General features: G+C 30.9%; 3 protein-coding genes and 1 pseudogene across 4 annotated transcripts; 2 read left to right on the top strand and 2 right to left on the bottom strand.

Moving 5' to 3' along the window:
• Positions 1 to 616: 616 nt before the first annotated feature.
• Positions 617 to 2,192, bottom strand: LOC114178404 (annotated as a pseudogene).
• A 3,449-nt stretch (positions 2,193 to 5,641) lies between these two features.
• LOC114194637 (pistil-specific extensin-like protein) lies at positions 5,642 to 6,415 on the top strand. The gene is made up of 2 exons (XM_028084988.1): positions 5,642 to 5,847; positions 5,916 to 6,415. Exons 1-2 carry the CDS (start codon positions 5,685 to 5,687, stop codon positions 6,278 to 6,280), a joined length of 528 nt encoding a protein of 175 aa, XP_027940789.1. The 5' UTR covers positions 5,642 to 5,684; the 3' UTR covers positions 6,281 to 6,415.
• Positions 6,416 to 6,529: 114 nt separating this feature from the next.
• On the bottom strand, positions 6,530 to 11,760 carry LOC114194628 (vacuolar protein-sorting-associated protein 37 homolog 1). The gene is made up of 7 exons (XM_028084977.1): positions 11,624 to 11,760; positions 10,364 to 10,558; positions 10,090 to 10,177; positions 7,587 to 7,626; positions 7,446 to 7,492; positions 7,234 to 7,354; positions 6,530 to 7,126 (listed from the first exon to the last, which is right to left on the bottom strand). Exons 1-7 carry the CDS (start codon positions 11,635 to 11,637, stop codon positions 6,966 to 6,968), a joined length of 666 nt encoding a protein of 221 aa, XP_027940778.1. The 5' UTR covers positions 11,638 to 11,760; the 3' UTR covers positions 6,530 to 6,965.
• Positions 11,761 to 17,286: 5,526 nt separating this feature from the next.
• On the top strand, positions 17,287 to 19,100 carry LOC114178115. Of its 2 annotated transcripts, XM_028063846.1 has the most exons (4): positions 17,287 to 17,504; positions 17,610 to 17,789; positions 17,904 to 18,119; positions 18,525 to 19,100. In XM_028063846.1, the coding sequence occupies exons 1-4, from the start codon at positions 17,502 to 17,504 to the stop codon at positions 18,759 to 18,761; spliced, it is 636 nt and encodes a 211-aa protein (XP_027919647.1). In that variant the 5' UTR covers positions 17,287 to 17,501; the 3' UTR covers positions 18,762 to 19,100. The 2 variants fall into 2 exon arrangements, with proteins under 2 accessions (XP_027919647.1, XP_027919637.1); XM_028063836.1 differs by lacking the exon at positions 17,287 to 17,504 and having other exon boundaries at positions 17,580 to 17,789.
• The last annotated feature ends 7,709 nt before the right edge of the window (positions 19,101 to 26,809 follow it).

Genomic DNA, 26,809 nt, shown 5'->3' with positions numbered 1-26,809 from the left:
CAGGAGTGGTTTGACAAACAGATGACTCAACTTGTTCTTGATTTGTTTCTAAAGTGTAAGACCGGAACATTTATATATATATATATGGCTGAAAAATTATATTATAAAAATTAATTAAAATTTGTTTTACGTTTAAATATTAAATTGAAAGTGACACTTATTTTCGACGTAAAAAGAAAGTTTCATAAAATAAAAGAATCTCTTTAGTATGGGTGGACTATGGCTATTTTGCTTCAGCTGGAAAGCTTCCTTCTGTGACCCATGGGCTGAGAACGGACGGATCCCCTTGAGTGGGTTTAAGTGATTTTCTTTTAAATTTGGCATCTGTTTGCATGTTGGTCGGATCTAATCCAGCCAAGTATGCGGTGATATTTGATTGCATTTTAATATAATTTTAAAAAAAATAATATTTTGATTACTAGATTTTTTATAATTTTCTTTTATAATGAGTTGTCACTTTTTTAAGTGATTTTTGAATATTAAAAATGAAAAAATAAAAAAATAAAAACCAATTAAAATATGCAACATAAAATTATAAAAAAAAAGTTATAGTGAACAAATCATTTTTCTTAATTTAAATGGTACAGTGCCCTGGAGAAGACTTGGTCATTATTCATACTAAATTAAAAATTATTTTGAAGTCTCCGACATGCATTACCAGTTTCTGATCACAGAGTAAACAACAATTAGAACACGTGATTACATACACAGCACAAACCCAAATCATTACAGGTAACTTCGACAATCCACTTTCCCCTGACTTCAGCGGGAGATTAATTAACAACTAACCAAATTAAACCAACAATTAACTAGAACCAGTAAATTATTTAACACCATTTCCATCTAATTAATCTGTACAACACAACCCCTGTTTGTTAAAACGGTAAATTATTTAACACCATTTCAATCTTGGAGTTCCAGATCAGGCAAGGGAAACCGGAGAATGGCAGCAACGCCGGTGAGCTGCGACAGTTGCGCCGCCGAAACATGCATCGGCGAATACACCAAAGCCTTTCCTCCACCGTCTTTCACCGATTTCACCAAACCATCGTATCTCTGCCTCGTACCAACTTCCTCGTTCCTGTAAAGATCATCGGTAATCAAAAGTATCTCAATCGCTTTCATTTCTCTCGCACGCTCCACCTCCTCGGATCCATAACACGCGCGGCCGGAATCGTTGCACACCATCTCCCACAACTCCCTAAACGCCCTAACCCTGCCGTCCTTCACCAGCACCGTCACCGCCGGGTTACTCAAGACTTTCTCCAAACTATCACCATCCTCCACGACCGCCACGCTCGTCTTGTTATCCTCGATCCACCGTATCCCCATCTTCCTCGCTTCCGAAATCGCAAATGCACGAAACTCCTCGCTCGTCACCACCACGCCCCTCAAAACCTTGAAATCCACGCGCTTCACCAACGCCGCCAACACTCGGCGGAAAAACACGGACGAAGAAACTTTTCCGTTTTTCCTGGAGTTGGGGCAGGCTTCGACCTTGGTGCAGTGCATGGTGGCTCCTTCTGCAACTATGTGGATCTCGGCGTGGTGCGGGTGGAAAAGAACGACGGCGAGGTCGGGGATGGAAGTGGCATTTGAATTGGAACGTTCTTTTTGGGTTGTGTCGTTGAGGGTTTGGACGGCGTCGTTTTGCCAGAGATTTTTTGGAGGAGGAAGGGTTTGTTGGGTTCGAGGGAGATGGTGTGGAAGGAGCCTGCGGCGACGTGTTGGTTGTGGTGGAGGTTGCGACCTTGGAGGCGAAGGGTGGAGGAGTCTTTGTGGAAGTCTCGGCACGTGACTTTGAGTTGGAGGGTGAGCTTGACACGTGATGCTGTGTTTTTCTTGGCGGAGGAATCGTGGTGAACCTTGCGCGTGGTGTCGGCGGAAACGACGTCGCCGGGAGGATGAGATTGTAGAGGACCCACACGTCGTCGGGTTCTTCAGCCATGAGCTTCGCAGTTCCGGTTTGGTTGAGGGCGAAATCTTTGTGGAGGATCTTCATTGTTGAAGGCTTTAGCTTAATTTAGGGTAAGTCTATGTGAGAATAGGTATGTATGATATTGGAAGAGAGAGGAGGAAACCTGGTGGTGGTGTTCTCCTCTCTTCTTCTGGTGGAACACGCAGAGGTTGTTGTGGCTGGAATCGGACAGGTACAAGGTTCTTTGATGTTGTTGTATCTGTTTGGTTTTTGTTTAACGATGCATGGAATGGAATTAATAGAGATATTAGCATCAACTTGGTTCTTTCACCGTGCAAACAATTTATTCCTTATTTTGGTTGTAGGCTACATCGTGCATATGCATTCCTTCCATGCAACCTGCTCCACGTATTTTTATTTATCACATAATTTGTTTTTGTGTGGGATCGGTGTAATTGATCATGTAATGTATCCATAATCGTAATTCTGTCCTAAAAACCAAGTTGTTTAAATTCGTGTTTCTGTAGTTTAATTGATATTTGATAAATGTTGATAAAAAAAATTTATATCGGCAAACCACAAAAATTATATTTAACACGATGGACAAAATAATTATTACAAAAATTAATTAAAGGCATAAAATAATAATAATATGAAGACGAAAGCAGATATTATACGAGGTTGCTCCTAACAGAGTGGCGCAGACGGTGAAAAGTAATTATAATGATTATCTTTCAAAAATTTAATACAAGTAATTTGATATGATGATATGAAAAAAAATCGTAAGCGATTTATAGTTATTAAAAAAAATAAAGTTTTGGTAAGTTAGAGAATAATTAAAGTGTAAGACCCTAGAAGATGGCAGTTAAAAAGTGATACTAGTTTAAAAAAATAGTGAGACTCCATTATTTTTAATATTAAAATGTTTTAGTATAAATAGAATTCTTATAAATGAGTTTCATTATTTTAAAACACATTATCTCTCTAGAAATCACTTCTCTAGAGTTATCTGACTTCTCTCTAGAAGTTCTCTGACTTCTCTCTAGAGGTTCTGTCTCTTTGGTCGTCTGATTGAAGAACCGAGACCGTAGGATTGATCCTCTCGGCAAGCTCTTCAAATTGGACCGATCAATTTATTTGTTCGCGTAAGTTGAGTTTCCGCTCTCTTTTTAGTCTTTTCTATTTTCTGTTGCATGCGAGCTCTCTTTCGCTTGCATGTGACGTTTTAATCATCAGTATGAGTCTTTGTTGATCAGTGATCATAATGGTAGGTCCTGAATAAGTGAAATTGTGATTGCATTGTTTGAATTGAGGTTGAATTGGAAAATGAACACTTGAATCATGGCTCTAATTGGTATCATCTCACTTTGCTTAAAAACCATTTTGAAAACTAGACAACACTGTCATGGAGGTGCCAATTTGGGTCATGAAATCAAGTGAAACATCTCCCAATGAAAACCAGAATATGTGCTGTTTTCTGGTGTGAGGCTGAGCCTTGAAAATTGCGAGAAGATCAGCGCTGAGCGCCAGCCTAGCGGTGCCTGGCGCTGAAAAATGCGAGAAGAATGAGGTTGAGCTCCAGCCGAGCGGTGCCCTAGCGTTGGGACCCCTACAGGTCTGGAACGAGATTTTAATGTTGAGGCTGAGCGTTGGAATCTGAGGTTGAGCGCTGGCTGCCAGATTTCATGTGTTTGCTATTTTGATGTGTTTCATTGCATTAACTTACCTGAAATGAATTTTTTTGACTGTCTTGGTATGCTTTGAGTGAGATTGGGTGAATATAGACCTGTTGTATGTGAATTATGGAGGAATTTCATGGAGAAATTCTAAGTGTGGATGAGGTAGGGTATGCAAAGACATAAGGACTCAGTTTTGGTTGGTATCTTGACGCTCCAATAACCATTAAGGCTCATATAGAGTATAATGAGTTATGTCGTGAAGAGTAGCAGGAGGTCTTAGCCACTGGACTCGATCAAGTCTTTGGCGCGAAGGAGACTTACCTGGTGTTATGATTGGGTGATAACCCCTTGAGGCCAAACTCTGCAGAGTTTGGGAATCATACTCAGTGCAAGCCACCAAGAGGTTCGATGTTAATTGCATATATCCGGATGATTGAGTCTAGAGTTGAATGGCGTGTGAGTATTGGAATGTTCATGTGTAAATTTGTGATAATTGATTGTTATTATATTGTTACTCTAATGTAACTTTCTTTAAATCATTATTAGCTTACCCCTACTTTATGTGTTTCTGTCTCGTGTTGTATGTTTTCCTTTTGCGATGATTACCTTTTCGGTGGGAACAGATGTGGTTGCAGTGTCAAGGGCACTTCTGGAGAATGAGGATCCATTGTTTTAGGTTATGGAGGAGCTTTCCAGTGGGAGCTTTAGTAGGGATCAGTTTAAACATAGAGTTTACTAGTTTAGTTTAAATGTATAATTGATATATTTTTATAGTCATATATTTTATAAGACTGTAATAATATATTGTGTACATTGGATTATCTGGTTTGGAACTATAATGAAATTTCTTTTTTTTATTAGTTTCAAGCTGCTAAAATTTGGATGTTACATAAAGAATACTATATAATGACTAACGCTAATTAAAGGATAAAACAGTATAACAAAGGTGAAAACACAAAATATGCATTCTCTTTATTATAGTTATAAATAGTTTTGGTTTTCTAATCCGTGATTAAAAGTGGTTTAGAGTGTTTTTTTTTTAATTTTACTATAATGTATCACGGTGGCCTTAATTGGAATACACGGGAAATATTTTAATTAGTTTTAAAGCTTGCATAAATAAAATGTTTGTTTATAGATTAAAGTCTAAGTGTAAGTTTTAGAAATTAAAATTTATTTTTGTTGTATTTTCCATTCGTATTTTTATTTAGGTTTATTAAGTCTAATAAAAATTAGGAGCAGAATAATGGAAGACAAGAAAACAAATAACATTTTGAAGATACCGAACTCACCTAGAATTCATAATAATTTGGGCGAAAACAAAGACATAATGATATAATTGAGTATCATGCTTGTGACACAAACATAAAAAATATGACATAAGTATGAGAAGCATAGAGTTAATCTTAACCTGTGATCTAGAGCTAAATTAATACTTTAAAATCGAATTCCCTCTCTTTTTCTTAACTTTGGTCAACTAACATCGATGAATATGAGAACTTGCATTTAACTCTTGCAATTCGCATTAAAATTAGAAGGTGGTTTCTCCTATAAATAGTCATATATTCTCTTATTGTAAAGAACTTCGGATATTATTAAATGAAGTGAGTATCTTTGAAAGAGAATGAATTTTCTTTCTACTTGAATTTTGTATCAATGGTTGAAGTATCAACTCATTCATCACTTATATTTAAATAATCTAAGTGGTGCAACAATCTCAGTCCCTAAATTATTCTTTCTTACTGTCTTTACCAAACTGTCAATCTATTTCGTATGGTATTAAATTCGTCTCTATAGATGGAGCATCCATAAGTTTCATCTTCATTTTTAAAATTTCAAAACATAAAACAAAGCAATTGCTTAAATTTTTCCAAACTAATCCTAACTAGTTTCATTTCATCAATTTTATTCCATTTCTATAAATAAGTAAATAAATGTTGCAGTTGAGTAATGGGGTGCACGTCCTAAGCGGATAGTATAGTAGTGCCCTTCCACTTTTGTCAACAATTCAACCACATGGTTTGTTATATATATTTACTTCTTTCAGCCATATATCCATCCCTGTGAATCAAAAGAGAGAGGAAGAGATGGGATTTTCAAGAGCTCTGATGATCATTATGATCTCACTGCTGGTGGGTTGCTCCTCAGGTTTGGATGAATCAGGAGTGATTTACGTGGGTGGAAAAGTGATGTGCCAGGACTGCACCCAGGGCTGGAACGAATGGGTTAACGGTGGCAAACCTATGAAAGGTATTGTAGCAATATCATTCTAATATTTTCCTACATCTCATCGTAGCTAATTGTGCGTGCACTGACAGGAGTAAAGGTGTCCCTAACATGCATGGACAAGAGAAGCAGGGTTGTGTACTATACAAGTGACACAACAGATGAGTTAGGGCAATACGACTTGAATGTTAAAAAGTATGTCTATGGCAAAGAATTGGATACAAAACGATGCTCGGTGAGGTTGGTGTCTTCTCCAGATAGCGTTTGCAACATCCCCACTGACTTCGGTGGTGGAAAGTCTGGTGTCAAGCTCAACAATCCTACATCAGTGTATCGCAGTTTCATCAAGTACATGCTCAACCATTTTTATTACACCACTCCCATGTGCGATAAACCAGACACTGAGGTCTCTGATTCTGAATCTCAAGATCACCACGGACCAGGAGGCTACTACTAATTAATGGCTACGCTCCCTCAGCTTAATTCCAATACAAATGATTATTATTGTTTCTCGCTTATTTACTTTTGCAAGAAACGTGTATCTCAACATTAAATTTTACGACAATGGCGAAAAAAAAAATTGTGCTTCTTCATACAAATATAAAATAAGCATTTCTCATGTCCAAAATAAATTTCCTAATCACAACTTATTGAAGGCTTTTTCCTTTTGTTTCCTCAACTTGGTGTATCTATCGTAACAAAAAAAGCGAAAATGAAGAATCGGGCTACATGTTGGCAATGGCTTAACATAAAATGGGTTCTGATAAACTTGTAGTTGCTCCCAAAGAAAAGGAGAAATTGTTTTATATTTTACAACACAACAGTAAAATCCTATATCAGCGATGGTGACCTTGGCATGTACTTCAGAGTTCATACAAATAGCGTTGAAGGTCTGCAAACGAGTACATACCTCATCTCAGTGGCGTTGAAACCACTCGAGAATGTGACTAGAATCAACAATCTCAGGCTGTACATATACGAACAATCTCAATAATAGTAGATTGCTGTATCCCAGCGACCGCAACTCAGTATAATAGGTGGCAAGTATCTTTGACCAATGTCAACTATTGACAATAATGAATCAAAAATCAAATATGTACTTGCCAATACAAGTAACTTTCTTGATATTTCATAATTGGCGCTCATACAGTTGATGTTTTAGCAGCAAGATGTATCAGAGTCTTTTTGTGGTAAGTGGTACGTAGCTTCTTGTACTTTTGCAAGAAAGCCGCAAGATCAATCTCTCTGTCAAGGAAATGCTGGTGTAGATCGTCAGATTCCTCTTCAGTCTTATTCGCAGACTCTGCAAATATTATATAGTTTATCATATTTAAACCTACCCTTTGTATCAATAGTAATAAAATTGCTATAACCAAAACTATTGTTGCAAACTACAATTTTAAGTCACACCTAGAATCCTCTGGACAAGAGATGCTGGCGAATTCAGTTTCAACATTTCTTCTTTCTGCTTTTCAAGCTCATTTAGTTTCTCTTTTGCGGCAGCTAACTCAGTTGTCCTAATTATTCTACACTGTTTCCATAGGTGGAGGAAGAAATAAGTTTAATAATCAGCAATAGCTCGAAAAGAAAAAATCAAACCAATCATAGGATTGTGTTCTTACTTGATTCCTAAGTTCCATGATACGAGGCTCCTTTTGAAGATTTTCCTCTGTAGAAGGCAATAGTTTAGGCTCTACCACAATTTAACAGCAGGCCGACCATTTAATGGCAATATAACAAATAAAAGAAATTAAATAACTCACCTGCAAGCTGCAAATTCTCCTTGCAAAGTTCATCTTTCAGCTGATGAGGTCAATAAGCCAAAATAAAAAGTCAATATACTACATCACTATTACATTTATTTATTTATTTATTTTCGTTTTGTATCTTTTTCTTATCTCTTAAAATACATACACCTCAAAACATGCAAAATTTTAATTTTTCTAATAAAATTTGTTTAGGAGCATTTTGACTAAACAATCAATACATGATTTAAAAAAATAAAATAAAACTAGTGTATTCATATTTAAACTACTAAAAAGAAAATTTACGAATTTAAAGACATCTGTCTTACAGTAACATAAATATTGGTCAGATAGAAAATGTTAATATTTCTTTTTCATTTTCATTAAATAAATAAATAATTATATACAAGTCACTTTCCACACTTTGTAGCAACACGTTTAAAAAATATTAAATTAAATAATACAAATTACATTCATACGTATCTACAGCACCACCCAGTTGAAAGAGCATAAACAAGATTAAGGGCAATCCGAAACAAAGGAATTAAGGGTTTCGGGAAGGGGCAGTGGCGGCAACATCCAGTAACAACTACAAATGCATCCAGTGGCAAAAACAATGAAATCACACCCAATTACAAGAGTCAAATTTCAGATCTAACAATCACACAGAACCATTTCAAATGCAGCGTGACAATTAAGACCAGGTTTAATCTCTGGTGGGTTTATGAGTTTAGGCTGATTTTCATTTAAATGAATATTGACTACACAGCTCCACCGTGCTGCTATTTTACGTCTACTTCCTGAGTTAGCCAAGTCAGAAAATCCTATCATACTTATGCATTTGGACACAACCCACCAAACCAAACATGATTGCAGTTCAGGATTCTTCGATCCCTTCTAATGTGTGTAAAATCGTAAGATTCTAAGAGTTGACGAAAAAGTTTGACTTGTGTAGGAATAAGATCAACTGTCGTCAGATGTTAAGCTTTACAAATCAGCACCTTTAATCATGCCTATCAGTATCACACAATTCTCAATACAATGCAAATTATTCGAGTCAAGAAGCTGGTAATACAAATTGAAGAACAAATCATTTTGGTGCATGAATTGGAGTTGAATGCAAGAATCACAATCTGGAGAAATTCTCCAAGGCCTCAGTCTGCAAGGGTCATCACTTAAGCGTGAAGGTTTTTGGTCAAAATGGAAGAAAACAGTGACTGGAGCGGGAAAATTGTGCCAAACTGCAGTTCTAACTCTTGTTCAACTTAGGTAAGATTGCATCTAGCGGATTAGGAAATACTAACCTAAATAACATACTTTAGTATTTACTTCTACTTTAGCAACTTGAGTTTTAGTTGCAAGACAGAACATGTTTCGACTTCGGGCCATCAGCTTTCACTTTTAATTATTGACATGATACTTGAAGTATTGTGTAATCTCGAGTATCAAATTAAAATATCTAATTGATGTGAAAATTGTTTTTATTTCGATTAATGTATCTTTTACTTATAAATAAAATCCATAATAAAGCACAGTAAAATTTGTTATGATTTTTCTAATACAAATACAAATATTTAATTAATATATAATAATTTTAATAATATTTGTTATAAATTTTAATTCTAATATTATTTCATTTTAATAAATTTTAATAGACCTCATGCTTCTCATGCTCCTAGATTCACATTTTACGTTATTGATCACGAATCTTACAATTCACAGATCAGTCATCCTGCAAATGGATCTTCAAAATCATTGATTTGTTTGAGATTCAATACATGCGCATGCCTCTAGTAACTTTCAGCAAAAGATAAAACTTACCTTCGTAAAATGTTATTAAAGGTATCAATTTATAAAACTCAATACCCTGGGTCAATTGATTGATAATGCAAGACGCAGCTAGTATACTACCAATTATTTTTCAAAAGTGTGAGAAAGTTCCACCAAATTGCATTTTAAATTATCCACGTTGCAACTTGGAATACTCCTGGAAGACAAATGAGAATACATTGGCACCATCCTCTAGATTTTTAGAACAAAATAATAATGTGGCAAGTTATAACTTTGGGAGTGAGTTAACAAAAACAGTATGACGTGGACTTGAGAGATTATATAAAGGAGTTACAATGCTATAGAAAGGTTGTTAAACTTGAGAGTTTATGACAAGGACCCCCATAAAGTCTCGACTAGCAGAGTTGACAAGTAAACTCAGTAAGAGACATAATAAAAAACATAATAATAAACCCGTTAATGACACATACACTTAACAAAATAGTCTAAACACACATAATACTCTTATTCACCAAAAGAAACAAATATTCTAAAGACAATAATAACTCAACTTCATAATAAAATAAAATAGCAAATCACAATAAGAAAATGTAATAATACACTGGTACTGAATAACATTAAACTACACTCCTCGAACTCCATTGAGAGAAGAAAGTGAAATACCAAAAAGAGAACATAAAAGTTCCAAGGTAAGAACCACTAGAAATTGGAGTAAAGATATGAAACTTACATTAGTTTGAATCTTGACCTGATCAAGCGAATGTAAGAACTGCTGGTATGCATCTTTGTCAGATAAAAGCTTCCGCAACTCATCAACACTGCATTTTGTAATGAGAAGAAAAATCAATTAAGATCACCATATTCAAAAACGGGAACAGTTCACAACTTCAAAGTAACTAGAAAATACTAATTGTACAACTAAGAAAACCCGTCCAACTATTTTTCATTTACAAAATCAGATACAACACAATTATGAATAGCAAATAAACTGTGAAAACTCAAACCTCTTGTCCTTCAAAACAGCGATGACTCCAGCAGCTTCAGAGGGCGGAACATGAGAAGAAGGCCTATGCGGTAATGAAGAAGAAGATCCAGACGGTGTAGCAGGCCTAGACGAACTTGGTGAACTTACCACTGATGGTGGATACCATGACTGTGACTGCGAGGAACCATCCTGTGATTGTTGCTCTTGTGATCCCCTGCGCATAATTGGAAAACAGAAATTCTTATATGCTATTAACCACTATCACGCTGGAAATTCAGTTTATTATCATTATCGTTGTTCTACTGAAAGTTTAATGTTACCAAATGCACGATAGCGATTAACTGGCCAAAAATACTATTATTGCTTTTCATATATGCTATTAAGCTCTATACGTTTTGGATTAATGGAAATAAATGGACAGAAATGTGTAGATTAAAACGGAACGAAGCATAATAACATAATAAATCTTTTGTCCTGTTGTTTGATATATTATGAAATTCTAACAAAACACTTATCTTCTGTATATGTAATCATATATTACCTTATTTTAAATCTTACATATATACATTTCAATCATGTGTTATCATTCTCTTTTTAGTGTCACCAGCCACATGCCTATATTTGCAGCAACTAAGGCAGTAAAAATATGTTTTGGAAAGAAAAATACTTTTAAGGATGATGGAAACTCCCGGGGAGATTGACTTGGTTTATATAATAAATTCACAATTAAAAAAGAGGGATTAATTTTTATCTAAATTAAAAAAAAAAAATGGCGTATCTATGTGCCCAAAAGAATGTGAAGGGAAGATCATGGGCATCTCATCGAAAAAGATAATCAAGAAAGAGGGGTTATGCAAAATATAATGAGTATAAGTTAAATCATAAATTCATAGTTAAAACAAAAACAAATTATGTAATCTAATTTTAAGGAAATGACGTGCAATCCTAATGGAGCCAGGTGGGAAAATAAAGTACTCGCTGCCAATCTATGGTCTCCTCCCACGGCGTCTACAGGGTGGAGGGTTGAAGAAATCAAAGGAGAAAACAATAAATTCCCAAGAAACAGATATCCATTTTTATCATACACTCTCCGGTTCGGAAAAAAAGGGCTGAAAACAAAGGAATCAAATGGAATGAGCTCTCAATCCAAGAAATGGACATTAACTATTTAATCACATCCCTTTCCCCCTTCAATTTCTTTCCGTTAATCTAAACCAAGAAAGATGCATGTATATGAAATTTAACGAATTGGAGTTTCAGGGGCGCAGAGAAGAATTACCAGAATCTGAACATGGCTAACTGGTTCCGAATTGCTGATCCACCAAACGAAGAATTACCAGAAACCCTCGAAATTTCAGAGAGAAGGAAACTTCGCAAAGTGGGAACAAACTAGTTCCTTCTATGAATTTAGTTTGATTCATATAAGTTTTAGACATAAAAACCTTTACGGGCTCTGGGCTGACTTTTCCGGCCTGGCCCATTCATTTTTGCCAAAGTCGGTTTCAAATGAACTATCAGTTTCTTTTATCACTTAAAATAATTTTAACAAAATCAAATTTATTGCAATAAATTTCTATATTATAAATTTATATTAAAAGACATAGTTTGGTCTTACTCTTTAACTTCCCTCATTAATCATTATCAATTATTACACTATTAAAGTTGTAGGAGTGGTTTCACTTGAATATACTATTAAAGGAGAGGTTTCACTTAAAATAAATAATGAAATATTTATAGTGTTTAACTAATAATATAAAAATTATTATTATAACTTGCGAACACAAATGTGTTTATGTGTTTCCATTATTTAATTTTCATAAAAATTTAAGTTAAGATCGAAAATAAATATATAATTAATTTTTAAAATAGTTATTAATGTAAAATTAAAAAATAAAATATTTATAAAACAAAATTTAAAATAACAGTTTAATATAATTTTTTAAAATAATAATTAAAAGAAAATTATTTATAAAATATTAAGGATAAAATCAAAATAATGAAATGTGGACAAAAAAGAAGATATCTTTTTTATATATTATTACATATATCAGAAATCTTATAAAAAATAATAGTATAATAACCAAATCAACCAAAAAGTAAAGAAAAATAATGAAAAGTATGTAAAATAAGAAAGAAAATGTAAATGGTTTACGGAACTGGTTGTGCATGTTCGATGTGGTTACAACTACAAAGTGTGTGGTAAGAAGAGATATGTGCTTGTTCCTCATATTCGTGGTTGTTTGTATTGTGGCTCACATGATATCTCCGACCTTGTTACGTAATGTCCAAAAAAGTTCGTTAGAATAAGCTCTAATTTGGCTCTGATATCATGTTAAGTGGACTTTAAACCTAATTTAACCCCACAAGACCGTTTATAAGATGAAGATTACACCCACTTATTTATATATATATATATATATATATATATATATATATATATATATATATATATATATATATATATATTACATTCTCCAATTGAAAAGAGTTTAAATAAGGTAATCAATTAATTAAACAACATTTTTTTTTCATTTCCGATTTTTTTTGAATACATCTTCTAACTCCATCTTATACTATCTTTTTTAGTAGTTCAACGATAACTCCTTTTTTCAATATAAATGTGAGAAATATATTGTTTGTTTAAATATTATATAATCAGTTATATAAGATATTTTAACTATTACTACAATATAATATATGTAATATTAATAAATTTAATTGTTGTAATTTGTAAAAGTTTCAATATTTTTGTGTCTTCTATTTGTTATGTTTTCTATTCTTAGTTGTTCCTATAAGACATTCTTTCACCGAACATTTGAACCATTTATCTTTATCTTTTCAAAAAGGTGTCTAGCCTTTGCAAACTATTATTTAATTAGAAGATAAGTATTAACACTACCTACATGATATATAAATGGACCAACAAAATGTAGGAGTAATAAGGTGGTCTACTGGCTAGAAGGAAGAGAAGGAGAGGAAGTTCCTTCGTACTATCAATTTGGAGAAATAAGATTGATTTATTGAGATTTAAATATAGATAGTTTTTATTTATTTTGTAAATAATTTTTATTTATTTAGTATATGAATTTTATTTATTTAATTTGAAAACGTAGTTAAATTTAAAAGTAATACTTAAAGTTAAAATATAAGTTAAATTTAAATAAAATGGTAACTTCAAGGGTAAAAATGAATCAAAAAAAGACACAAAAAAGGGGAATCTCATTCATCTATAGGTATATGTATAGGGAACTGAGAACATCTTGGCCCAACCAGGCATACACACGTACATCTCGGTCTAAGTCATGGGTAAGTACATATGAGATACAAACCTACATCCATCAGACATACAGACGTATATCCCTCAGACATACAGATGTACATGTCACCCTAGTGGTTAGAAGGAAGAGAAGGGAAAGGAAGGTCGTGGGTTTGATTCTTCTTGCTATTAATTTGGAAAAATAAGGTTGGTTTGGTGAGATTTAAATATAAATAGTTTTTATTCATTTATGGTAGCTTGAAGGGTAAAAGTGAACAAAAAAAAAGACACCAAAAAGGAGAATCTCATTCATGTATACATACATCTATCATACATACAGATATGGGCCCAGGTATACATACCTACATTAACCTTAGTAACTAATATTTAGTAATCAATTTCCTTTAATAGGTAGAATGTTGGTAGATAAATTTAGAGACCAATTATAATTTTTTATTCATAATATTGATTATTTTAATAATCAATATTTTTTTTTAACTTTGTAAACTAGTTTCTAAATTGGTCACTATAGTTATTAACAACTTTTGGTTAATAAAATTGGTTATCAACAAGACATTCTCTTGTAGTGAAAGGGATCTTTGCATTCATTCTTTACACACACCTCACCTTAAATTATAACTAACTTGTGCTAGAGTGCCTACGCGTACTCACCATCCAAGAACATCGTTAAATAGCAATTTAGGGGAAGACCTGCGAAAAGAGAAAAGGAATGCAAACTTTTGAAACAACACGATTCCATACAAAAATAATATAAATTATTTTTATTTTCTCTACGTAAGAAGGAAAGTTTAAAAGGTAACATTCCGTTTGACCTTGTTTTTGACATCATGCTATATTTTTGGAAACAAATAGAGGTTTAGAGTTTCTTATTATCTAAGTGAAAATTCAGCTCTTAAAAAAAGACTTATTTGATAACTTATCAATAGTAGTAGATGAATATTACCATAACTATATTTCACTTAAGTGAGATTAAGGGCAAATATAATGTTGTTACTTTTAGAGTTTTTTATCCAATGTGACAACTAAGTTTTTCAAATAGCTCAATTTATTCATGACATTGTTGTAAAATTTGTTCATGTCACATTTTGTAAAAAGAATGGAACAAATAACTATCCTAAGATAATGTGAGTTGATACTTGAGATAAAATGTTTTCATTATATTTTTGCCAAATTATTTTCATTTATTCTTTTTCTGTAATTTGTTACCAAGCAAAGGTTGAGTAATTTCAAATGCACTATTTTTTTTCTGATAGCTCGCAAATTACAAGGTGAAACTAACGTGATAGTAAAACACATAAAAAACAAAATGATAGTAAGAGAAAGAGAAAGTACAATGAAAGGGGAAACAAATTATTCATTATTAGCTTTGCTTGACATTGATTGGATTTGAGACAAATTAAAGTTAGATGAATCCATCATGACATGATATTTTGTCTACGTTTGCACAATGTAATGCTATTCTAAATGAATGATATAATTTCAAATTTCTTAAAATGAAATCACAGTAATTTTATATGACTTTTGAAAATGCTTTATTTTTATTTTTTAATTTGAACTGAAGTTTTGTAAGGAGACACATTTTAGTGTAATATAAAAATTAGATTACATTGAAATCATGCAAACGATCTCAGTTCAAATTAAACTACACTGTCTCGTATCTTTCTTCCATAACCTTATTTCAAACCAGATCATACTGTCATTTCTATATTCAAATTGAAAAAAATAATAATAACAATGAAACAAGATTAGACGTATCAAGATAATGTTTAATCCAAAAATTTTTCTTCGTAAAAAATTATTTATAATTATATATAAATTTATTTTATATATTAATTTAATAATATTACTATATCATATTAAAATATTATTATATATATATATATATATATATATATATATATATATATATATATATATATATATATAACATTATCACGTTTATCCCGGTACAAAATAAACATGATTTGACTTAAAATGTTTTTGAAATTATGTCGTACAATAAAATTTTATATTTATCCATATACGTAAAAAATTTATCTATTTCAGTAATTTTTATTTAAAGTTAACTATCATGAAAAATCCTCAATCTTTAGGCATATCTTCAGGTAAAAGTAATCAAAGACGTCAAGATCATGTTGGCACTAAAATGAGTATTTAATTTTCTAAAATAATAAAATAAACAGAAAACATTAATAAGAGTGCAAACAGAAAACATTGATAAAAGTGAATGGGCCAAATGGCCATAATTGCACCAGAAATCAAGAAAAAAGGAAAACATTCCTAATTCTGTAGAAAAAATAATTTTTTTCCTTCTAATTATACTAATTTTTATAAAGACTATTTATGACAATTAATAATAACAATTAATTTTTGTAACTTATTTTTATGGGTACATATTTATTTATTTATTTTGTTTATCTTTATGTTTGTTAATCATTTTTTAATTTTAACATTCTATAATAAATTATTTATAAAAGTGGTCTTGATAAAAATAAAAAATACTTTTGTTTAATAGTTATGATAACTGATAAAAATTAAATCAAATTTTTTATATTTTAAATTTTTATAATTATAATTGTTAATTTAGTATTTTTATTATCATAAAAATCTCAATATTAATTAATTAATATATTATCTAAATTGGTAATTATAATCACTAATTATCTTTTATCATTAAAATTGATTATGTAATATTCTAATGAGACAAGACAATCGATCATCAAATTAAAATAGTACTTTTGAGAAGTTATTCTGTTTATACATGAGTTAATTTAATTAAAATAAAAATTATATTTAATACTTCCCTTCTCTATGTATTTATTTTAATTAATGTTTCTATAAAGGAATAAAAATTGATAAAAAATAAACAATAAAAGAAACTAGAATAACGTTGTTAAAAATATTAAGAATATTAAAAAGACAACTTTAAACGATATAAATTTAATCAATCAAATTTATATGTCACAAAAAGGAACACACAAAAAAACGTAATAAGATTATAAGAAACAAATAAAAAACAGACTCATAAAATGTTAAATAAAATTAAAAAAAATGTCGAGTGTAAATAAAAATATAGTCTCACCTTACAAAATAATATTTTTATCTTTTATTTCTCTTATTATTGTGTCATTTCATACACAAACAGCAGAAGAGAGTAAAAAAAATATAAAACGATGGAAAGAAACATGTGTAAAGAGTCTGAGATTTTTTGATATATACTTAAATATCAGGTATTATTAGCTTGACATCGAATAAATCTCCACAGACTATTTTACTTTTTAATTTTTTTTAATGATTAGAATAGCTCAATAAATAAAAATTTGTTTTAAAGAAAACATTTTCCTTGGCAATATTTTAGAAAGAGCTGACAGAAGATTCCTTGAGAATGGGAGCCACAATCTGTGATGGACCATAGACGTAACGACACGTGGATAAGTATGGCATGTAGGATGATGAATGAGTACTACAATACATCTAGGGTAGGTATATATTGTATCGTGCCAACTTAGACGCAAAGAAGATCCAAAGTAGCGTAAGCGCCAAACACATCCCCAAACATTCAACGGCTGTGATCTTCTACTGCTCCTATCTTTTCATCTCATCGGTATATTCTCCTATTTCTTTAATCACCCTTTGTCCTTATACACTCTTTAGCGTTGCTGTGTAGTTGAATTCTAAGTCGAAGGCCGTTTATTATTCTCATCGCTCTTTCTCTTTCTCTCCCTCTCCCTCTCCCTCGCCATTTTCATCTTCAGCATCTGCGTTTTTCTTTCTGAACAAGTGAATAAAAATTGAACCCCTTCACGGTTCTAACATTCTGCACACAACCATCGACCCACATTATTAATCTTATTCATATCCATATCCATATCCACCGACAATGGTATATTTATCTGTATGCATATTTATTTCATCGTCATAGATTCTGTTTATGTCTTTAACGAGGTTTAAAAAAAGTTCATTTTTTCCGACAATGGGATTTGAACAGGACACAGTTCTGGTACCTCCGTGGCTGGAACAACTTCTTCACACACCTTTCTTCAACGTGTGTCGAATTCACGCAGACGCAGCTAGGAGTGAATGTAACATGTTTTGTCTAGATTGCAATGGCGAAGCCTTCTGTTTCTATTGCCGTTCTTCTCGACACAAAGATCATCGAGTCATTCAGGTGGGTGGAGTAGAACACACTTGTTCCTATATATATACACATGTATTTTCTGAGTTTAATTACATGGTATAATGTTTTTGAAAATTTGTGAGGCTGTTGTTTATTGATGGATAGATAAGAAGATCTTCGTATCATGATGTAGTGAGGGTGGCCGAAATTCAGAGGGTGTTGGACATAAGTGGAGTACAGACATATGTGATAAACAGTGCTCGAGTTTTGTTCTTGAATGTGAGGCCACAACCAAAATCTGGGAAAGGAGTTGCTCACATTTGTGAGATTTGTGGAAGGAGCCTCTTGGACCCATTTCGCTTCTGTTCTTTGGGATGTAAGGTGAAATATTATTATTACTATTACAACAATTATTAATCTTCTTCTTATTATTATTTTTTTGTTTTGCCGTATTGTTCATTTCATTATCAACATGCACATCATTCACAACTCAATCATCCTCATCATATGGGTATAACACCCACCACCCATACATCATCACCTACATTTGAAACCCCATCGCCATCATTCACCATCAGAATTATATTCCCTCTACTTTTGAATATTCATCATGTCCGACCATAACAATATTTTTAATTCATTTTTAATACTCATAATCATGATTATAGTTAAACAAAGCACGAGTTTTGCGATTATTTAAGTTGCGAGTATGGTTGGGAACATGGCGTGAGATACCATTACTACTAATTAATACGTATATATACTTTAATTGTGGGATTGAACTAGCTTGAAGGAATAAAGAAAAATGGGGATGCAAGCTTTGCTTTGGATGGTAGGAACGAAGAATTAACAATGGAGACTACCACCACCACCACTACTTCAACTTCAAGAGGATCGGTCTCATCAAATCAGCAAGAAGAAGGATTGCGTGAAGGTTCAACACAAGACATGTATCAAGCCACACCTCCTTCAAACGCAAGGAGAAGAAAAGGAATTCCTCATAGGGCACCCTTTACCTCCTAGGGATGCTTATTCATATTCTCCAATATTCAACTTCATCTCCTCACCACATAAATATATTTTTATTTTTTTACTTGTAATATATAATATAATACGACCCTCTTTGGTGGGAAACCTCGTGATTGTAAATTTTTTTTCAATAAAAAAATGGGAGGCTTTGGAGGGGGGTTTGCCCAAGGTCCGTGATGAGGGAAAAAAAAAAGAAAGGGTATATAGGAAAGTTCCCTCTTTTCGGGTCCAAGAAAAAACGAATGAAGATTCAATAATGCAGATTTGTTTAATGTTTAATTGTTGTGGGTGTATGCGTAATTAAGGAATAAAAAGGCAAATCTTTGGGAACTCCGTTTTATAGTTTTCAATGGCCCACCATCCACATGGGTCGTTTACATAAAGATAACCATAGCTTTTTTTTTTTTTTTAATTTATTTATTTATTATATATATTTTGTATTTTATTTTACTTATTAATTTGTGAATTTGTGTGCATGTAAAGTAACGGGGACAAATCAACTTTCTATTTATCATTGCCAATTTTGGAGAGCTGAATGAGTTGGCCTCACTTTCTCTCCTTTTTGCCCTACATAACCTCCTAAAAATACGCCCTCTGCTTTTCTCTATATTCCTTCGTTAATTTCTTTCCTTCTTTCACTCATTTTTTTTATCTCTGGAAGTGTCACAAATGTGAATGATTAGTTCTGCTTATACCTGGCCACACAAAAAAGTTGAATTTATACTTTATCACTGCGTAGTGACTTTTTCTGTGATTATTAAAACCAATGGCACAATGCAATTTTTTTTTTCTGGGACAAAGAGACGAAATAGTTAGGTAGGAGCGCTGGAAATTTGGAGCCTCACTTAAAGACAAAAAAACTCAAAGATCTATCTATCTACCCAACTTTATCCTGAATTGATAAATCTGCAGAATGAATGAATAATTAAATTTAGGTGATAACGTTATCGACTTTAAAACAAGAATATGGATGACGTCGGAGTTGTTCGAATACATTAAGATAATTAAGATGTTGAATTTCATTGTTAGTACAAGTTTTACCTATTGTTTCTCCGGATTTTGCTTTTGATACTAGTTGAATTTATTTTTAGTGAATATTAAATAAAGTGGATGTGAATTTCGGTCAATTTAACTAATAAATATTTTAAATTTAAATTAAATTGTTTTAATTTATGATTCTATAATGAAGACAAAGTTGATGTACAATTTATTCATATCGTGGATCAACTTTATAAAAATGTTTCATTTATTGAATTCTCCTTTTATATGAATATCAATGTCAATCGGGAATTCGTATCTCTTTCCAATAATCATATTTTTATATTTTTAGATAAAAATATAATAATAAATGTTAAGTATAGTGAAGAAGAATATAGAAGATGGATTGAAGTGAAATTTTTTGACAAATAAAAAAATGTAAAGATGAAAGAATATAAATTGCAATAAATTAAATTTCCAGAATAGAAATTGGTAAAGAAAATCAATAGCGACAATGACCCAAATTGCAACGATCATCACTAAATTTGTGAGTATATCTTATTTTTCACAATATGATTATTTATATTGAAAAAGAAATAACTAAAAATTTTAGATATGATTTAATTATCGATAGGTTTAATAATTTGAAAGAACAAAGAACAAAGAACAATATATTAGATATATGTGATTTCTTTCATAGCTATAATTATATTAAATTACATATTTATTTTATTTATATTAGTGATTATTATAAAATATATAATCTTTTAGTATATTATTTTGACTCTCCTAAAATCAGATCCGTCATGGTTTTTTTGATTTAATTTTTAATTTTTTTAATTTTTAATTTTATAAAAATTTGTCACATGTCAAGTTATAATTGTGTCACGTGTCAATGTCAGTGCCACGTGTTAGTTTGTGGTTATGTTATGTTTTGTGTTCAATTTAGTCCCTATATTCGTTATTTTTATTCAATTTAGTCCAAATTTTTGTTAAAATGAATCAATTTTTTTCCTTTAAAATTGGCACCAAATTTAATATCTTTTATAAAAATTATACTAATATTTTTTTAAATTGACATTTTTATTAATTATTTTTGAAATTCAATTATAAATTATTATATTTAATTATAATTGAATATAATTTTTAGATTCAATTCTTAAATAGAATATTTCTAATTGTTAAAAATATTAGTTTACTTTTTTGACCTATTTTTATTTTCAAGCCACCCACAACTAATAAGGGTTGATTTTATTAAGTTATAATCAAATTTAAGGTACATCCCATTGTATGATAAAAAAATATTGATTAATAAAGTTTAAAAAATTGTACGAAAAGTATTGCGCAACTCTCCACTTATTTATTTATTATTTCATACTTATTTGTCTATCTGGTTTGGCCTATTTTTTTTGTCAGCCCCTAATGCAAGTAATAAGAGGTGATTTTATTAAGTTATAATTAAATTCAGGGCACATTAGAGGTACATCCCATTGGATAATAAAAAAAATTATTGATTAATAAATTTTAAAAAATTGTACGGAGAGAATTACGCAGCTCCACACTTATTTGTTTATTATGCCTCACTTATTTGTCTATATGGTTTGGACTATATATTTTTTTTTCAAGTCAGGCATCTATTGAAAGCAACAAGGCTTGATATTTGTAACTTATAATGAAATTTGGAGTACATAAGTGGTACATCCTATTGGATGATACAAAAAGATTAATTAGTAAATTTTAAAACATGGTACGAAAAATAACACGTAATTTGGCCTTTTTTTTTCATCAAGCCAGCCACCTAGTGAAAAAATAAGGCTTACTTTTGTAACTTATAATCAATTTTGTGGTACATAATACGTACACCCCATTGGATGATAAAAAAAAAGATTGATTAATAACTTTTAATACTTTGTACGAGAAATAATAAGTTGTTCCCCACTTGTTTATTATGCCCAACGTTTTTGTCTATCTAGTTTGACCTCTTTTTTTCTTCAAGGCAGCCACCTAACACAAGTTATAAAGATTGATTTTTGTCACTTGTAATCAAATTTGTGGTACATAAGACGTACATCCTTTGGATGATAAAAAAATATTAATTAGCAAATTTTAAAAAATTGTACAAAAAGTAATACGCAACACCCCAATTATTTTTTTATTATGCCCATCTTATTTATCTATCTGGTTTGGCCTTTTTTTTAAGTCATTCATTCAATGCAAGTAATAGGGTTGTTTTGGTGACTTGTAAGCCAATTTATGGTATATAAGAAATATTTCCCATTGAATAACGAACAAAAGATTGATTAATATATTTAAAAAAATTGTACCAAGAGTAATATGTATACAGTTTTGCTAGTTAGATTCAGATATGATTTGGTTTTTGTTTTTCATCAAGGCAACCACCTAGAGAAGAAATAAGGGTTGCTTTTATAACTTATAATTAAATTCGTGGTACATAAGAGGTACATCTCCATGGATGATAAAAATATATTGACTAAAAACTTTTAATACTTTGTACAAAAAATAATACGTTGCTCCCACTTGTTTATTGTGCCCTAATTTTTTGTCTATCTGGTTTGACCTCTTTCTCTTCAAGGCAGCCACCTAGTGCAAGTTATAAAGCTTGATTTTTGTGACTTGTAATCAGATTTGTGGTACATAAGACGTACATCCTTTGGACGATTAAAAAAATATTAATTAGAAAATTTTATAAAATTGTACAAAAAGTAATATCTAGCATCCCACCTATTTTTTTATTATGTCCATCTTATTTACCTATCTGGTTTGAGCTTTTTTTTGCGTCATTCATTCAATGCAAGTAATAAGGGTTGTTTTTGTGACTTCCAAGCAAATTTATGGTATAAAAGAAATATTTGCCATTGAATAACAAACAAAAAAATTGATTAATATATTTAAAAAAATTGAACCAAGAGTAATATGAATGCAGTTTCCTACTTAGATTAAGATATGATTTGGCTTTTTTTTTTCATCAATGGAGCCACCTTGTGAAAAAATAAGGATTGCTTTTATAACTTATAACTAAATTCGTGGTACATAAGAGGTACATCTCGTTGGATGATAAAAATATACTGATTAATAACTTTTAAAACTTTGTATAAAAAATAATACGTTTTTCCCCATATGTTTAATATGCCCAACTTTTTTGTCTATCTGGTTTGACCTCTTTATTTCTTCAAGGCAGCCACCTAGTCCAACTTATAAAGGTTGATTTTTGTGACTTGTAATCAAATTTGTGGTACATAAGACGTACATCCTCTGAATAATAAAAAATATTAATTAGCAAATTTTAAAAAAATTGTAGAAAAAGTAATACGCAACACTCCACTTATTTTTTATGTCCATCTTATTTACCTATCTAGTTTGACATTTTCTTTTTAAGTCATTCATTCAATACAAGTAATAAGGATTGTTTCTGTGACTTCCAAGCAAATTTATGGTATATAAGAAATATTTCCCATTGAATAACAAAGGAAACATTGATTAATATATTTAAAAAAATTGAACCAAGAGTAATATGAATGCAGTTTCCTACATAGATTAAGATATGATTTGGCCTTTTTTTCATCAAGGCAGCCACCTTGTTAAAAAATAAGGGTTGATTTTGTAACTTATAATTAAATTCGTGGTACATAAAAGCTACATCCTGTTGGATGATCAAAATATATTGGTTAATAACTTTTAAAACTTTGTATAAGAAATAATACGTTTTTCCCCATATGTTTATTATGCCCAATTTTTTTGTCTATTTGGTTTGACCTCTTTTTTTCTTCAAGGCAACCACCTAGTGAAGTTATAAAGGTTGATTTTTGTGATTTGTAATCAGATTTGTGGTACATAGGACGTACATACTTTTGATGATAAAAAAAATATTAATTAGCAAATTTTATAAAATTGTACAAAAAGTAATACGCAACAACTCACTTATTTCTTTATTATGCCCATCTTACTTACCTATCTGTTTTGGCCTTTTGTCTTAAGTCATTCATTCAATGCAAGTAATAAGGGTTGTTTTTGTGACTTCTAAGCCAATTTATGGTATATGAGAAATATTTCCCATTGAATAACAAACAAAAGATTGATTAATATATTTCAAAAAATTGTACCAAGAGTAATATGAATGTAGTTCCCTACTTAGATTTAGATATAATTTGGCCTTTTTTTTTTTCATCAAGGGAGCCACCTAGTGAAAAGATAAGGTTTGCTTTTGTAACTTATAATTAAATTCGTGATACATAAAAGGTACATCTCGTTGGATGATAAAAATATATTGGTTAATAACTTTTAAGACTTTGTATAAAAAATAATACGTTTTTCCCCATATGTTTATTATGTCCAACTTTTTTGTCTATCTGGTTTGACCTCTTTTTTTCTTCAAGGCAGTCACCTAGTTTAAGTTATAAAGGTTGATTTTTTTGACTTGTAATCAAATTTGTGGTACATAATACGTACATCCTTTGGATGATCAAAAAAATATTAATTAGCAAATTTTAAAAAATTATACAAAATGGTAATACGCAACACCGCACATATTTTTTTATTATGTCCATCTTATTTATATATCTGGTTTGACCTTTTTTCTTAAGTCGTTCATTCAATGCAAGTAATAAGGGTTGTTTTGTGACTTCTCAGCAAATTTATTGTATATAAGAAATATTTCCCATTGAATAACAAACAAAATATTGATTAATATATTTAAAAAAAATTGAACCAAGAGTAATATGAATAGAGTTTCCTACTTACATTAACATATGACTAAGCCTTTTTTTTCATCAAGGCAGCCAACTTGTGAAAAAATAAGGGTTGCTTTTGTAACTTATAATTAAATTCGTGATACATAAGATGTGCATCCCGTTGGATGATAAAAATATATTGATTAATAACTTTTAAAACTTTGTATAAAAAATAATACGTAGCTCCCCATATGTTTTTTTTGCCCAACTTTTTTGTCTATCTGGTTTGACCTCTTTTTTTCTTCAAGGCAGCCACATACTACAAGTTATAAAGGTTGATTTTTGTGACTTCTAATCAGATTTGTGATACATAAGACATACATCCTTTGGATGATAAAAAAAATATTAATTAGCAAATTTTATAAAATTGTACAAAAAATAATACGTAGCACCACACTTATTTTTTTATTATTCCCATCTTATTTACCTATCTGGTTTGGACTTTTTTTTTATATCATTCATTCAATGGAAATAAAAATGTTTGTTTTTGTGACTTCTAAGCTAATTTATGGTATACAAGAAATATTTTCCATTGAATAACAAACAAAAGATTGACTAATATATTTAAAAGAATTGTACCAAGAGTAATATGTATGCAATTTTCTACTTAGATTGAGATATGATTTAGCCTTTTTGTTTCATCCAGGCAGCCACTTAGTAAAAAATTAAGGGTTGCTTTTTTAACTTATAGTTAAATTCGTCGTACATAAGAGGTACATCCTGATGCATGATAAAAATATATTGATTATTAACTTTTAAAACTTTGTACAAAAAATAATACGTTGCTCCCCACTTGTTTATTATGCCCATATATTGATTATTAACTTTTAAAACTATGTACAAAAAATAATACGTTGCTCCCCACTTGTTTATTATGCCCGACTTCTTTGTCTATCTTGTTTAACCTCTTTTTTTCTTCAAGGCAGCCACCTAGTGCAAGTTATAAATGTTGATTTTTGTGACTTGTAATCAAATTTGTAGTACATAAGACGTACATCCTTTGGATGATAAAAAATATTAATTAGGAAATTTTAAAAAATTGTACAAAAAGTAATACGCAGCCCTCCACTTATTTTTTTATTATTCCCATCTTATTTACCTATCTGGTTTGGCCTTTTTTTAAGTCATTCCTTCAATGCAAGTAATAAGGGCTGTTTTGTGACTTCTAAGCAAATTTATGGTATATAAGAAATATTTCCCATTGAATAACAAACAAAAGATTGATTAATATATTAAAAAAAATTGTACCAAGACTAATATGAATGGAGTTTCCTACTTAGATTAAGAAATGATTTGGCCTTTCTTTATCCATCAAGGCAGTCACGTTGTGAAAAAATAAGGGTTGTTTTTGTAACTTATAATTAAATTCGTGATACATGAGAGGTACATCCCGTTGGATGATAAAAATATATTGATTAATAACTTTTAAAATTTTGTATAAAAAATAATACGTTGCTCCCCATATGTTTATTATGCCCAACTTTATTGTCTATCTGGTTTGACCTCTTTTTTTCTTCAAGGCAGCCACCTAGTGCAAGTTATAAAGCTTGATTTTTGTGATTTGTAATCAGATTTGTGGTACATAGGACGTACATACTTTGGATGATAAAAAAAAATATTAATTAGCAAATTTTATAAAATTGTACAAAAAGTAATACGCAGCACCCCACTTATTTCTTTATTATGCCCATCTTACTTACCTATCTATTTTGGCCTTTTGTCTTAAGTCATTCATTCAATGCAAGTAATAAGGGTTGTTTTTGTGACTTCTAAGCCAATTTATGGTATATGAGAAATATTTCTCATTGAATAACAAACAAAAGATTGATTAATATATTTCAAAAAATTGTACCAAGAGTAATATGAATGTAGTTCCTTACTTAGATTTAGATATAATTTGGCCTTTTTTTTTCATCAAGGCAGCCCACCAAGTGAAAAGATAAGGTTTGCTTTTGTAACTTATAATTAAATTCGTGATACATAAGAGGTACATCCCGTTGGATGATAAAAATATAGTGATTAATAACTTTTAAAACTTTGTATAAAAAATAATACGTTGCTCCCCATATGTTTATTATGCCCAACTTTTTTGTCTATCTGGGTTGACCTCTTTTTTTCTTTAAGTCAGCCACCTACTGCAAGTTATAGAGGTTGATTTTTGTGACTTGTAATCAAATTTGTGGTACATAAGACATGCATCCTTTGGATGATAAAAAAATATTAATTAGCAAATTTTATAAAATTGTACAAAAAGTAATACGCAACCGCGCAGTTATTTTCTTATTATGCTCATCTTATTTATCTAGTTTGGCCTTG

The sequence above is a fragment of the Vigna unguiculata genome, chromosome 1 (genome assembly GCF_004118075.2).
Source record: "Vigna unguiculata cultivar IT97K-499-35 chromosome 1, ASM411807v1, whole genome shotgun sequence".
In the NCBI taxonomy this organism is placed as follows: Eukaryota; Viridiplantae; Streptophyta; class Magnoliopsida; order Fabales; family Fabaceae; genus Vigna; species Vigna unguiculata.
This window is presented reverse-complemented; position numbering and strand designations above follow the sequence as displayed.